The sequence below is a fragment of the Pongo abelii genome, chromosome 11 (genome assembly GCF_028885655.2).
Source record: "Pongo abelii isolate AG06213 chromosome 11, NHGRI_mPonAbe1-v2.0_pri, whole genome shotgun sequence".
NCBI classification, from domain to species: domain Eukaryota; kingdom Metazoa; phylum Chordata; class Mammalia; order Primates; family Hominidae; genus Pongo; species Pongo abelii.
Genome location: NC_071996.2, coordinates 71,318,116 through 71,331,568, shown reverse-complemented (window position 1 = coordinate 71,331,568; position 13,453 = coordinate 71,318,116). Strand labels below are relative to the sequence as shown.

At 39.2% G+C, this 13,453-nt stretch overlaps 1 protein-coding gene across 2 annotated transcripts in view; it reads right to left on the bottom strand.

Moving 5' to 3' along the window:
- Window positions 1–255: 255 nt before the first annotated feature.
- The window catches only part of CERS6 (ceramide synthase 6), a 320,581-nt gene continuing 307,383 nt past the window's right edge, over window positions 256–13,453 (bottom strand). Inside the window, exons 9-11 of one of the 2 annotated variants that reach the window (XM_054549443.2) lie at window positions 9,618–9,774; window positions 9,003–9,026; window positions 256–5,903 (exon numbers count right to left, since the gene is read on the bottom strand). In XM_054549443.2, coding sequence (XP_054405418.1) covers window positions 5,751–5,903; window positions 9,003–9,026; window positions 9,618–9,774 — 334 coding nt within the window. In that variant the 3' untranslated portion in view covers window positions 256–5,750. The remainder of the gene's footprint in view (window positions 5,904–9,002; window positions 9,027–9,617; window positions 9,775–13,453) is intronic. The other variant, XM_024243197.3, reaches the window with a different exon arrangement.

The window sequence follows — 13,453 nt, the reverse complement described above, 5'->3', positions numbered from 1 at the left end:
ATAAGCCATTTTTTTCCAGAATAAAGTGCTACATAAAATTTAACATTGAGGTTTTAATCTTAATTTTCAAAGAGATACTATAGTCTATCTAAGTTAACGTAACATTACTTTCTCAATGATCACAGTGATACTGGGAGTTGACGAGGCTTGTAACAATCTACTGGGATGACGTGAGCCTTTATTAACCTCATCCAGTGAGATGCGATGTTTTACCCACATGAGCTGGTTAGCATTTACAGTAAAAGGCACTTACACTGCACTCTTAATACTTATCTTTATTATGAAAGTGTTTCCAAAGTAAAATGATCCTCATAATAATGATTGCTTCCAGAGATCAAGAATGAATAATCATATTTTCATATAAAAATCAGCAAAACACAATAACAATACATAAAATAATTCTAATTGGCTAACAGTATTTCATTCCATTTCTGACAGAGATGCTCAAGCACTGAATTGTCTTAAGAAAACAAGTAAGGTTTTGTCACCTATCCTATTTCTCACTGCAAGCTGAAAAAAATCAAATCCAAACACCACCACCCCTTCTATGACAACAAACGGCTGTGGAGGTAAATGACTATGTGGGCAAAGAGTTGATGAAAATCATGAGCTTAGGGGCTTTATGAAACTTTGGGAAATCAAACTCAGAGGTTGTTTTCCATTCTTAAAGTAATGAAGCTCTAAGTTAAAGTTTCAGAATCATCACATAACTGTTCCTATTCCATAACTCATTTCTTTTTTTGCAGGTAATCTTATTTTTTTAAGGGTAGTTTCATGATGACAGTTTCAAAAAATTACCGTGGATAAAGAAAAAATTGTCTCAATGAAATAGAATTTTTCACTGAACACAGAAACCATCTCAATAGTTGCTGCTCCCTGGTTTCTAGGCCATGCAACAGACATCAAACTAGGAAGCCAAACTTTCACGGACCTGTGTTAAGAAAAACACACATATATGGGCATACTACTTTTTTTTTCAGAAAAACAGAATTAGGCAGAGAAGGAAGTGTGGGTGTATAACTGATCCACAAGCTATTGGGAAATCAATAGCTAAAAAATGTCAACACCCTGGCTGCCTTTTATCAGGAACTCCAGGAGGCTGAAAGGAATGTGAGTGCATGAGATAAGCAAGACAGATCTTAACGGTCCCCTCACATCCCTTTCTGGGCAATCTCCAGAATGCCTAGTTTTGTGGAGGCGCCATGTACTATCCGGCTGCAGAGACTTTCTTAGGCCCCGTGTTAGACCCCATGGGGTCTTAGCATGTGGCCATGTGGTAATGCATTCCTTTCAAAGGCTTTGGGTGGAACTCAAGTTGGAAATACCCGGAAAAGACTAAGCTTCTCCTCTGGGTGTCTGTGGATCCTATTAAAAATATTCATGATGCTTTATGTTCTCCAATACAATTTTCTCCATGAAAACAAGCATCAGATACACTACCTCTAAGTATTTATTGGAGGGGTTCCAACAGCCTTGTGGACAGGCCTTCTCAGCAGCTACTGAGTGCCCCCTAGGGGTGGGGAGGGGCCAGTGCACACAGAGGCAAACCACAGAGCCCTTTTCTGGCCTATTATTATGAAGAACTAAAATGTGGCCAGTGAACCAGTCAGTGCTCATCACTATGGGGTACTTTGAGAATGGCACAATTTCATTTTACCAAAAGAAACCTTTACTGGCTCTGGGGACTGCAACATCTTCATTTTAAAATATTTTGCTGCGTTTTCTTCAAGGGCGGCTTGTGACAATTGAAGTGTTGATTATTCCTTCCATGGACAGCATGGTAGTGGCAAGTGCAGTAACTGGGCTCATTGCATTTTCTCTTTCCATACAAGTTACTGCAACTGCCATGTGATCACTTTTCCAGCAGGCTGACTTCGATTTGATTTTTTTCTTATTTAAATGTTAGAAACATCTCAGGGCTATTATTATTTATCTACAAAGCAGAAATCAGCCAAAGACAAAGGAAAAAAGTAAGCTAATCAGAACCTGAAGACCTGAAATACCACATGAAATGTAAACATTTAACTTTTTATTTCCAAAGGATTTGTTGAAGCCTCTCTGGAGATAATGACATCACCACACATACTGATAAACAATCTTTTAATACCTTTGGAATTACTCTTTATAATTTTTATACTTCAAATTAAGAAAACCGCTCAAATGTTCAGGCAACTTTGGCATTAACATTTCCAAGAAAGGGACAAAAACAACTATTAATGCAACATCATGAAGAGATTGGGGACAATTGTGGGTGTCTATAAAGCTCTCTTTGAAAAGCTCTTTAAAGCGAACTCAGGTAAACGGAAATGAAATCTGACTTTTTACTTAGGCCAAATAACAATGAGGTTTGAATATAAAATGGAAGATTCAGGCCCTTTCTACCTAAGATGAAGGCATTCAGTTTGCTCAAATTCAAACTCCACCAAATACTCTGAATGGAAAGTTTGGCAACAGAACTGGACATGTAGAGGTTCACATTTTGATCAAAGGTGATCTGATTTTATCTCACTTCTTGCCTACCCTTTCTGGCTTGTTTACCTTGACCAGATGCCTGTGGTATTAGATAATGAGACCTCAGGACACCATCTGTCTGGCAGCCCAGGAGAAGTAGGATGCTAATAAACCCTGGGGTAAAGCAGCAATCATTTGCATTTTTACCACATTATACTTGAATAATCCAAAATACTGAGAGTTGCTTCCCTATGCTCAACATCCATAGGACCAAATTTGGAAAGGTGAACTGTAGTTGGCTTATGTGCTGGCCGTAGGTGCTCTCATGACCTGCGCTTAGCCATATTTAGCTCTCTGGCTAAGAGGCTGAAAAGATTCTACCACGTTCAGGTGTGTGGGGCACATGACCAGGAGGCTGACAAACAAGGAGGGAAGTTTCTATTGTACCTGGTGAGTGGGTTTCATGAAAAGAATATGGTTAAGGATGAGTCAGTGATATTTTGGTTTTATCACTTTTGGAGAAACATACATATAAATACATAAATAGAACACACGTTTTTATATCATTTATTTTGACCTGAGGCCAAATTCTACTCGATTTTCTACTGTCCCCCTACTAAGAGATCCAGAAAAGCTATTAACATTAGAGAATAAAGTATTACTTCTTCTAGAATCCTTTCTACATACCCCTTTGTACTCTGGGAAGGTTTGAATGTGACCAGGAAGGAGGAGATATCAACACAGGCTAAGTTAATTAACGAAAAACAGCACTCTGACTAACCTACAGTTGAATTTACAAAATACACTTCAAAGCTATGGCCTGGTACAGGGGGAGGATGAGATACTGCACATATTTTTCTCTCTCAGCCTTATCAGGCTACCACGGGAAAGCCATAGACAGAGATATATTATTCTACACCATAAAAAGCCTGCAAACCCCATTTTAATTAGCCCCAAAGAACTCTGCCCTAAAATGTAAAATGAAATAAAAATCTCTGGATAACATAGAAGACTGTGTGAAGTGAATGCCATCAGTTAGAGAGACCCCAAGTGTTCCCAGTTCTCCTTCTAAGTAACTTCTGGGGGGAAAAATGATTACTTAGATTAGCCTTTGCTAATGACAGACCCCATTTACTATATTTTATGCAATTCTTCTAAACCTTTAATTTACAAGCTGACCTCCTTGAAATTATTCTTCTGTGCTCGAGTGTCGTATGATCTAAACCTGAACACATGGATCTCTCAAGTTAATTTTACCCATTGAGAGGACTTGCCCCAGACACTAAAGCAAGCTAAATATGTTCATATTTTAATTAAGAAACTTTTATCTTCTCAAAATTTTCAGCTATAATATGCTATTACCTTATACATATACCTGCATCTTAGCAGATGTTCTGAAGACTAACAAGTCCTTTTATGATTGTTCTTACAAACTCAACCATCCACGAATTACACTCCTAGACATATGCCTGTTTTGTGAAATAAAATAACAAGGCTCTAAAAGCAGAATTATTTGCATCGTTTTCTCAATAAACAAGCAGATGTATTTCTAAGCCTCTTCAATTATTACTATGGACCATAACAGAAACATATTATTTTGTAAATAATTAGGGAAAGATATAATATTACAGTATGAATTTTTTGGTTGGGAGCATTCTTTTAACTATTAACCCACAGATTGCAAATTGTGGGCATAAAGCTTTAATTTTTTCAAAGAATTGAAATTAAATGTGAATGGTTCTGAGCAGGATATGCACTCTCTGGTGTTTCTGCACACTTGTTAGCATTTCTGCTGTTGTCTTCACAGCCCTGATTCACACATTTATATTATGGCATTTTTGTTTGGGGTTCATTTTAAGTGACGGCCTTCTTGATTTATGAAGGGTTTTATAATCCCTTTTTCCTCTTAATAAAAGTTAGAAGAAGAGATAAAATCTTTGGCCGACATATGGTTTTCTTATCTGTACATAAATAACACTGCTGTGTAGGAGACTTATGGAAACCTATTCTTCAGTAATTTTCCTCATTGTTGATATTGCCATTGTCCAAGAGAATTTTTCATTTTTCCAGAAACAGCCCCATTTGAAAAAAATTCCTGGAAACCAAAGAAGGATTGTAGTGTAATGCTGCTCAGTGTCTAGTAGCAGGAAAGTCATCTGGATTACATTTAAGGAGAAAAGCAAAGGGTAAAATAGTCTTTCTCCCATTGGCTTTATTTTGCTCAGCAAAATAAAAACATCAACATCAAGTACTAGATAGGGCTTTTTCTTGAAACCTGGTTGCATTAAAGTGCTTTGCACTGCACAGGTAATCTTTATCAACTCTTGAAAGATTTTTTTTGTCCCCAAATATACTTAACTTGTTTCTTTTATAACATAAGACTGCACTAATTATAGGGTAGTGGCAAAACCTGGCTGAAATCAGTTGCTCCCTTTATGTTATTCCCAGAACACAGGACAAATTCCCATTCTTAACAGTGATTTCCTTGTTTATAACTATGAGCTTCAGTGAATATCCTCCTTCAAAATCAGAGCACTGACCTCATCACAGAGAAAAGCAAACAAACAAACAAATACACTCTGTAACCTACAAGGTTAACCCTTAACTAGCTATCACACCCATTGAAGAAATCTTGGCTGTGTGCACAAGAAATGAAATCTATTTCAAAGCAATTTAATACAAAACCATTCAAAAAAGTTCTCCAATAACCATCTTCTTTAATTTGAACTGCTAATTGAACATGAAGGGTGAAAATTAAACACCTAGTTCGTCCGGTTTAAATGGTCACTGAGACTGTATAGGCAATTTCAAAATGGGCACTGTAACTAAAAGAAAGCAAACCTATTTAGAGCTGAATGAGAATCTTGCACTGGGTTTTGCTTGCTCTAAGTGACAAAGTAAGCTGATGGTCATAGCACGTTGGACTACAGCAAGAGAAAGGGGGAGAAGCAGATGGAGCATCTCCTTCACTGTCATGAGCCCAGTGAGTAAAAGGAGTGAGGAAACGCTCTTTTGTCCACAGATTCACAAATACAAAAAAATAAATAATATTCTAAGACAGTACAAATGCAAATACTGTTCCCTTGTGTCAATTACATACAGCATGCCTACAAAGAGAGAATGGTAATTCTTCTTCATTCACAGACAGGACACATGGCAGTGCACTATTCAAAATGCTTTGATAATCTTAATTTTTGTTTCTGGTGCTGAGATATTACGAAAGGAACTGCATTTGCAACTTATTAAATACTTCCAGGAACAAATAGTTCACTTTGCTTGGGACTTGTAGTTTTGAGTAATTAATCATCCATGGAGCAGGAGCCAGTCAGGAGATACCCGTTGGTACCACTGGTCCCATTGGTGGTTGTCGCAGTGTGGGGATTCTTCCCCGGAGGTTCTGAGTCCTCCTCATCTGAGCTAGACTCAATATCACTTCGATCATCCTTGGACACCTGTGGAGTAGAAGCAGGTGAGTATAACCAGCACCTAAGAAATCATCAAGGTATGGCATGCTAGAAGCACATGCAGTCATACACAAAGGGAAATAGATCCCAATGTTAAAAAACTGAAGAGGACGAGAACATTGCCATAGCAATAAGTTCCCCTTCATTGGAGAGATAAAATGTAGGCGACAAAGTCATTTATGAAGGAATGTAAGTATCATGGAGGGCTAGACTTCTTGACCTCTTTAAGGTATCTTTCCATATTGAGAATGTACTAGACCATGAATCCCACTTTTAATCAAGAAGTAGCATACTGTGTCACTGGAATGGCGTCATAGGAATTTGGTACAAATGGATCAATTTACTCATTGATGATCACATTCTCCTTGAGAATAATTTAAAGTCAGCTCTCAATTAACCATAGCAATGGAGATAGTCACTAACTCAGAACATCGGAAAAAAAATTCCTATTTGGCTTTTTCATGCATTGTTTTATGATTACATTTTTATTTTTTGTATGCTATAATTAATTAGGAATTTTGTTTTATATGTCACACAAATGGCAGCAGGAGGCATTTTTTTTCTTTTTTTTTTTGAGTCAGAGTCTTGCTCTGTCGCCCAGGCTAGAGTGCAGTGGTGCGATCCAACTCACTGCAACCTCCACCTCCTGGGTTCAGGCGATTCTTCTGCCTTAGCCTCCCGAGTAGCTAGGATTACAGGCATGCGCCACCATGCCCAGCTAATTTTTGTATTTTTAGTAGAGACAGGGTTTCACTATGTTGGCCAGGCTGGTCCGGAACTCCTGACCTCAGGTGATCCACCCGGCCTTGACCTCCCAAAGTGTTGGGATTACAGGTGAGCCACTGTGCCTGGCCAGGAGGCATCTTAAGAACCTGCTGGGTGGGGTGAAGCTTGAAATATTTCCTGAGGAAAATCCACTGACCAGATCATCAAGAACTGGCTCCCGGCCAGGTGAGGTGGCTCATGCCTATAATCCCAGCACTTTGGGAGCCTGAGGTGGGCGGATCACCTGAGGTCAGGAGTTCAAGGCCAGACTGACCAACATGGAGAAGCCCAGTCTCACCTAAAAAAAAAAAAAAAAAAAAAAAAAATTTGCCGGGTGTGGTGGCGCATGCCTGTAAATCTCATCTACTCTGGAGGCTGAGGCAGGAGAATTGCTTGAGCCCAGGAGGCGGAGGTTGCAGTGAGCCGAGATCGTGCCATTGCACTCCAGCCTGAGAAATGAGTGAAACTGTCTTAAAAAAACAAAACAAAACAAAAAAAAACTGGCTCCCATCCTGCCAAGTCTCTTCAATCCTCCATTCAATCTCACTAAGTCACATGGAGGTCAAAATAAGGTGAGAAGATGTAAATCTATACATTACCATAAACGATGAGAAAAATCCTACTATTTAGCAAGGAAGTAGTTTTTGGGGGAAATTAAGAAAATACTGCTTTTAAGATAAAAATAGTTTGAACCTCCTATTCTGTAAGTCTAAATTATGGTAAGCATTTTTACCCAGAAGGCCTTAAGATTCTTGAGTAACTCATCACTGCTTACTTATATTTTTCAGTGGTGTGACAAAAGAGACCTGGTGGCCTCCCTTCATAGGAATTTTCCCAATCTGGTCCTCCTGTGATTCTCTAGGGGGTGGGATGAGGAGGTGGCAAAGTCTCCTGGGAGGTATGGCAGAATTAACTGGCGCTTTCCCACATCACATCCTGTCTGTGCTACCACTACACTCTAACATGAGAATCCTGGACTCCCTCCACCCCTCCCAACTTGAGAAACTACAGTTCCTGTGGGAGAACGTCCTCTCTCTCAGGTGGGTGGGGTCAGGAGAAAGTGAAAGCTGAGAACTACTGCTTTATGTCAACCAGTGGTGATGAAGTAAATATAAAAGTGAACCTCACTCCAATACCCTTTGAGATGGGACTGAACTCACACAGGCCATCTCCAAAAAGATTTAGATATTAAGACTCTAAAATGGCTAAAGATAATTGAACTTAAACATTGTGAGTCACAAAGCCAGCATTATAGTAAAGTTCCACTATGTTGATAAGTCCATTAGTCATAAATAGAAAACTCCAGTTTTACAAAGTGATTAATTTACATTTGCATGCTCAGTCAGATTTTTTAAATTGCACTTAGAAAAATCTATACTTACGTTACCTTCAAAGAAAGGACAATTTAGAATATCTCAAAATAGCCCAGAGGAAAATAACTCATGGTCAAGATGAATCTTACTGTCCCAGGTGAGAGCCGCAAGGGCAGCTAAGATATTCTGAAACCTGAGATCTAGAATAAAATTAATCATCATCTCTCTTCATAAAGTAGAAGGAATAAGTTGAAGAGCAGGCAACAAGTCTGGTAGAAATAGCAATGCAATTAAGGACATAAGTAATCTAAGCAGCATTCTTGCATATTTAGTTATTGTTATCATATTGACAGTTTTGTGCATGTTGATTAAATTTGTATCCAAATGAGGACAAGGAGATTTTAAAATAGAAATACCTGTTCATTTCAAAGAGTGAGAGGTCACAGAGAAAAATGAACTTTAGCTTCTGAACAATTAATTGATCAAAATAATTAGGATTTCTACTAGAGCTGGTGCTGAGAAGTGGCTTCATAGTACACGACTAGATGCCCCGACTTCCCCTGCAGAAGAGGCCAGCTCTGTCGACCTTGATGAGTCAGAGTGGTCAGGTGCTGCCATATGGCCCCAGGCAGGTCAGGCCCACAGCTGATGCTCAGGCCTCCATTCTGCAATGTGTTGATCCTCTCCCCCTCCAACTAGTTCTGTTTCTCCTACTTTACTTTGGTCTATTTCTGTCTTTTAGCCAACACATTAAACACCAGTGAAAGAAATTCTTCTTCTCTGTTGGATCATGCAACATTTAGCAGAATACAAGCTCACACCAAAGGGCCCTAACAGAGCTGTCTCTAGTGTCCCTTGCAGCTCACAGAGCTACAGCTCACGTGAAGCCTCTAGCCAGTGCCAATAGGTTAGACAGAACAATATGCGTGGAAACAAAAGCATCTGAGTGCCCCTCAAACAGGCAAGAGGCACTCAGGACAGGGATAGAGAGAGAGGAGGAGAAACTTACATGTAAAGGGTTCCACTTCCCAGCCTTCCAGGGTAGCAGAAGGAAGAGAACAAACAAGTAAGAAAATGTCACAGAGAATGATCTGGAAAAGTCTCTGCTCTACACACAGGGTCGGGGCTGAGGCTTAGGAAGCTTTATTCGAATCAACCTCAAGTCCACTTTTAACCAAAAAGATTTAACTAAATCTTGTTGGAAGTCATGAACAGATTTGTTTTTCAGTTTGAAAGAAACGTTTGTTTAAACCGGCATACTGCACCAAGCGACCCTTCTCATAAAAGGAAAGAAGTGATTAAATTTCTGTTCAGTATAAATATAATCAGAGGAGGTCCAAGGTTGACAGGAAGAGGGAGAGTGAACACAACAAATAATATATTATTAAGTCTAAAATTACAAATGCATATCATTGGGTGCCATCACCAGCAAAGGAACCTGAAGACTTAAAAAATGAACTAGAAAAGGAAATGACATTTTCGTTTATGTTTCTAGGTAGTTTTGCTCAATTCTGAAGAAATAATACCAATTTTGATGAAATATGAAATAGTAAATAGTTGATCCAGAGAAATTACAAAAACAAAATTTTTTAAGACATATTGGAAAAAGTGAGTTGTAGCTTACCTTGCCTCTTGAAACAGCTTTGCAAGCTATTTTCACAATCAAGTAAGACCAGAAGCAGTTCAACCCTTGTACTAGCAACAGCAGTAGGTTAAAAACCCACCAGGAAGGGTACGGTCCAACGATCTCCCAGCTTTCAAATAATGTGGTATTTAACACCCTAAGGAAAAGAAGGAAGTGATTAGTGAACGCGGCATTTTCCTTTGCTTTCCAAGGAACTCTAGTCACTGCATTAAAGCACAAGGTCAACAATATCTCCCAACTACCCCCTCTCTGGCAGGATGGTATGAAAGCTTGCCGGGTACTTAGAAATGTCATTTCCTGGAGAATTACCCTGGTGGTGTGACTTTCATTTGGTTTTAGGTTAATTAATATATTTTTTCCCTAGTCACTTCTTTAAAAATGATAAATATAACAAAATTTACCATCTTGACTTTTTTAAGTGTACGGTTCATTGGCATTAAGTACATTCACATTGTTGTGTAACCATCACCACCACTCATGCTCAGCACAGTTTTCATCTTTCAAAACCAAGATTCGGTACCCATTCTACCTACTAGCCTGCATCAACCACCATTCTCCTTCCTGTCTCTGTGAATTTGACTACTTTAGGTACCGCATAAAAGTAGAATCATACAGTATTTGTCCTTTTGTGACAGGCTTGTTTCATCTTCGAGGTTCATCCATGTTGTGGGGCATGTGTCAGAATTTTCTTCCTTTTTAAGGCTGAATTACACATATATGTCATATTTTATCCATTCATCCATTGAAAGGGAACTTGGGTTGCTTCTACCTTTTGGCCATTGCAAATAATGCTACTATGAACACGGGTCTACAAATATCGCTCTGAGTATTTATCTTTCGGGCATATACCCAGAACTGGAATTGTTGGATCATATGTTTCCCCCTTCACTTTTCCATCTTTTTTTCATTAATTTTCATTCATTTTTTTTGGTTGTGATTCTGCATCTACTTGTTAAAAGGCCTGTATGATCTTTGAAGTTGCTTTTGGGCTTTAAACAAGTGCGAAGAATGCCATTCAATGCCAACACACTGCAAAAAAAGAGATTAACTCCTAAACATCACTTAAGTACAAGCCATATGCTCAGCACAGGGAAAAACACAGTGGAAGTGAGAATATGAGTGAGACCTAGGCTTATATCTAGTAGGAGAGTCATTAGAGGGTCCTTAATTTTGTAAGGCTTCCCCTGGAAAAGCACTGACAATTGAAATACATCATTTTGAAGTGATGCCTTGAAATGAGTATCGGAAGGATTTTTGACAAAAATGATTAGAGAACAATGAATGTAGTCCAGGCGCCGTGGCTCATGCCTGTACTCCCAGCACTCTGGGAGGCCAAGGCGGGTGGATCACGAGGTCAGGAGATCGAGATCATCCTAACATGGTGAAACCCTGTCTCTACTAAAAATACAAACAATTAGCCGGGTGTGGTGGTGGGCACCTGTAATCCCAGCTACTCGGGAGGCTGAGGCAGGAGAATGGCATGAACCTGGGAGGCGGGGCTTGCAGTGAGCGGAGATCGTGCCACTGCACTCCAGCCTGGGCACACACCAACAGAGCAAGACTCCATCTCAAAAATTAAAAATAAAAAAAATAGAGAACAATGAATGTATTTAGTTTTAAGAGTAGGTAAGAGTATGTATTTGAATTAGGAAAAATTATTTGAGGTAACTGGTTCTCTCTGTAATCTACCATCAGAACTAGAATGGAACAGCCACCCGGAGCAGATACATAAAAGGTTGGTTTTAGTGCTTTGCTCTGGTCCCTGCCTGTGTCTGCTCCAAAGCACTTGGAAATTGACTCATGTCATCTGGACTCATATTGCTGCCACAGAGAAGCACAGCACCTGCATAATTTTGGAATCATTCTTACTCTCTGCTCTCCTCCTCAGCTTACCCCAGGGATGGTTTGGAGACACACAAGAAAACTCACCTAAGTGCATTTCTACCGTCTGCCACTGCAGCACTTTGCTGGGACAATCTAATTCTATAGGAGAGGCTAGGTGGATAACACTTAGTGGCTAAAGGGAAGGCAGAGAAAACTCTCGAATTTAAGACATAGACCACACATATAAAAACATGAGACAAATAGATAATTTAAATAAAATAAATTGTGATGAGAGCTTTGAGAGAGGTTAGAAAAGTACTTTGTGAATTAGAAAAGAAAAAAACAGGCAAGGCACGATGGCTCACGCCCGTAATCCCAGCACTTTGGGAGGCCGAGATGGGCGGATCACCTGAGGTCAGGAGTTCAAGACCAGCCTGGCTAAGATGGTGAAACCCTGTCTCTACTAAAAATACAAAAAAAAAAATAAAATATTAGCCGAGTGTGCTGGTGTGTGCCTGTAGTCCCAGCTACTCAGGAGGCTATAGCAGGAGAATTGCTTGAACCCAGTAGGCAGAGGCTGCAGTGAGCCGAGATCGTACCACTACCCTCCAGCTTGGGTGATACAGTGAGACTCCGTCTCAAAAAAAAAAAAAAAAAAAAAAGAAAAAAACAATTATTGCAGCTGGAATAAGAGATAAAGAAAAAAGAAAAAAGGAGAGGCTAGGCACTGTGCCTCACTCCTGTAATCCCAGCACTTTGGGGGGCTGAGTTTAGGAGGATTGCTTGAGCCCAGGAGTTTGAAACCAGCCCGGGCAACAGAGTGAGACCCTATCTCTATATAAATAAAATAAAAATTAACCATGTATGGTGGCACATGCCTGCAGTTCCAGCTGCTCAAAAGGCTGAGGCAGGAGGGTCACTTGAGCAGGAGTTGCAGGTTACAGTGAAGCTATGATTGTGCCACTGCACTCCAGCCTGGGTGACAGAGTGAGACCCTGTCTCAAAAAAATAAAGGAAAAAGAAGAATGAAAAATAAAATAGACAAATAGGTTCTTCCCCACCCCCAATTTTTGCAACTCCTATTTATAGACTAGAATGAGACTAACAGTTTGTCTCCAACCCTGCCATAGTAGTTGTCTTTAAAGAGTAATACATAATACACATATGTTAAAATTCTAAAAACAATAGGATAGAGTTTAATGATTTGAATTTTACAAGTCATTAAAAGAATAATACCTCATGAAAGAGTTGTATTCACTCTGGGGAAGGGGGAAAATATTAGGAAATCTATTAACATATTACATACATAGGCCAAATTGGTATAAATGGAATGATTTCAACAGCATCAAAGACATTTGGTAATGTTTAATTCCTCATTGTTGATGTTTAACAATTAGAATACAAAGGACTTAGTATGATTTTTATAACCCTTTCATATCAGCATATTAATAAACGCCAGAGTTACTTCCTTTAAAATCAGGAAAACCATGGACAGCCAGTATAACCATTATTATTTAACACTATTCTGGAAGCTCTAGCCATTGAGCATGGCAGGGACTCAGAGACTTAATTTCAAATACATAGACATAAAATATCTATAAGTATTTTAAAAACAGCAAACAACCAAAATGTCCCATAACAGGAAACATTAAAAATTAAAAATTTAGTTTTCATTCTTATTCCAAAAATTATTTTTTTTTTGCATTTTAAAAATTTATTTATTATAATTTAAGTTCTGGGATACATGTGCAGAATGTGCAGGTTTGTTACATAGGTATACATGTGCCATGGTGGTTTGCTGCACTCCTCCACCCGTCATCTAGGTTTTAAGCCCCGCATGCACTAGGTATTTGTCCTAATGCTCTCCTTCCTTTGCCCCCGACCCCCTGACAGGTCACGGTGTGTGATGTTCCCCTCCCTGTGTCCCTGTGTTCTCACTGTTCAACTCCCACTTATGAGTGAGAACATGTGGTGTCTGGTTTTCCAGAAAT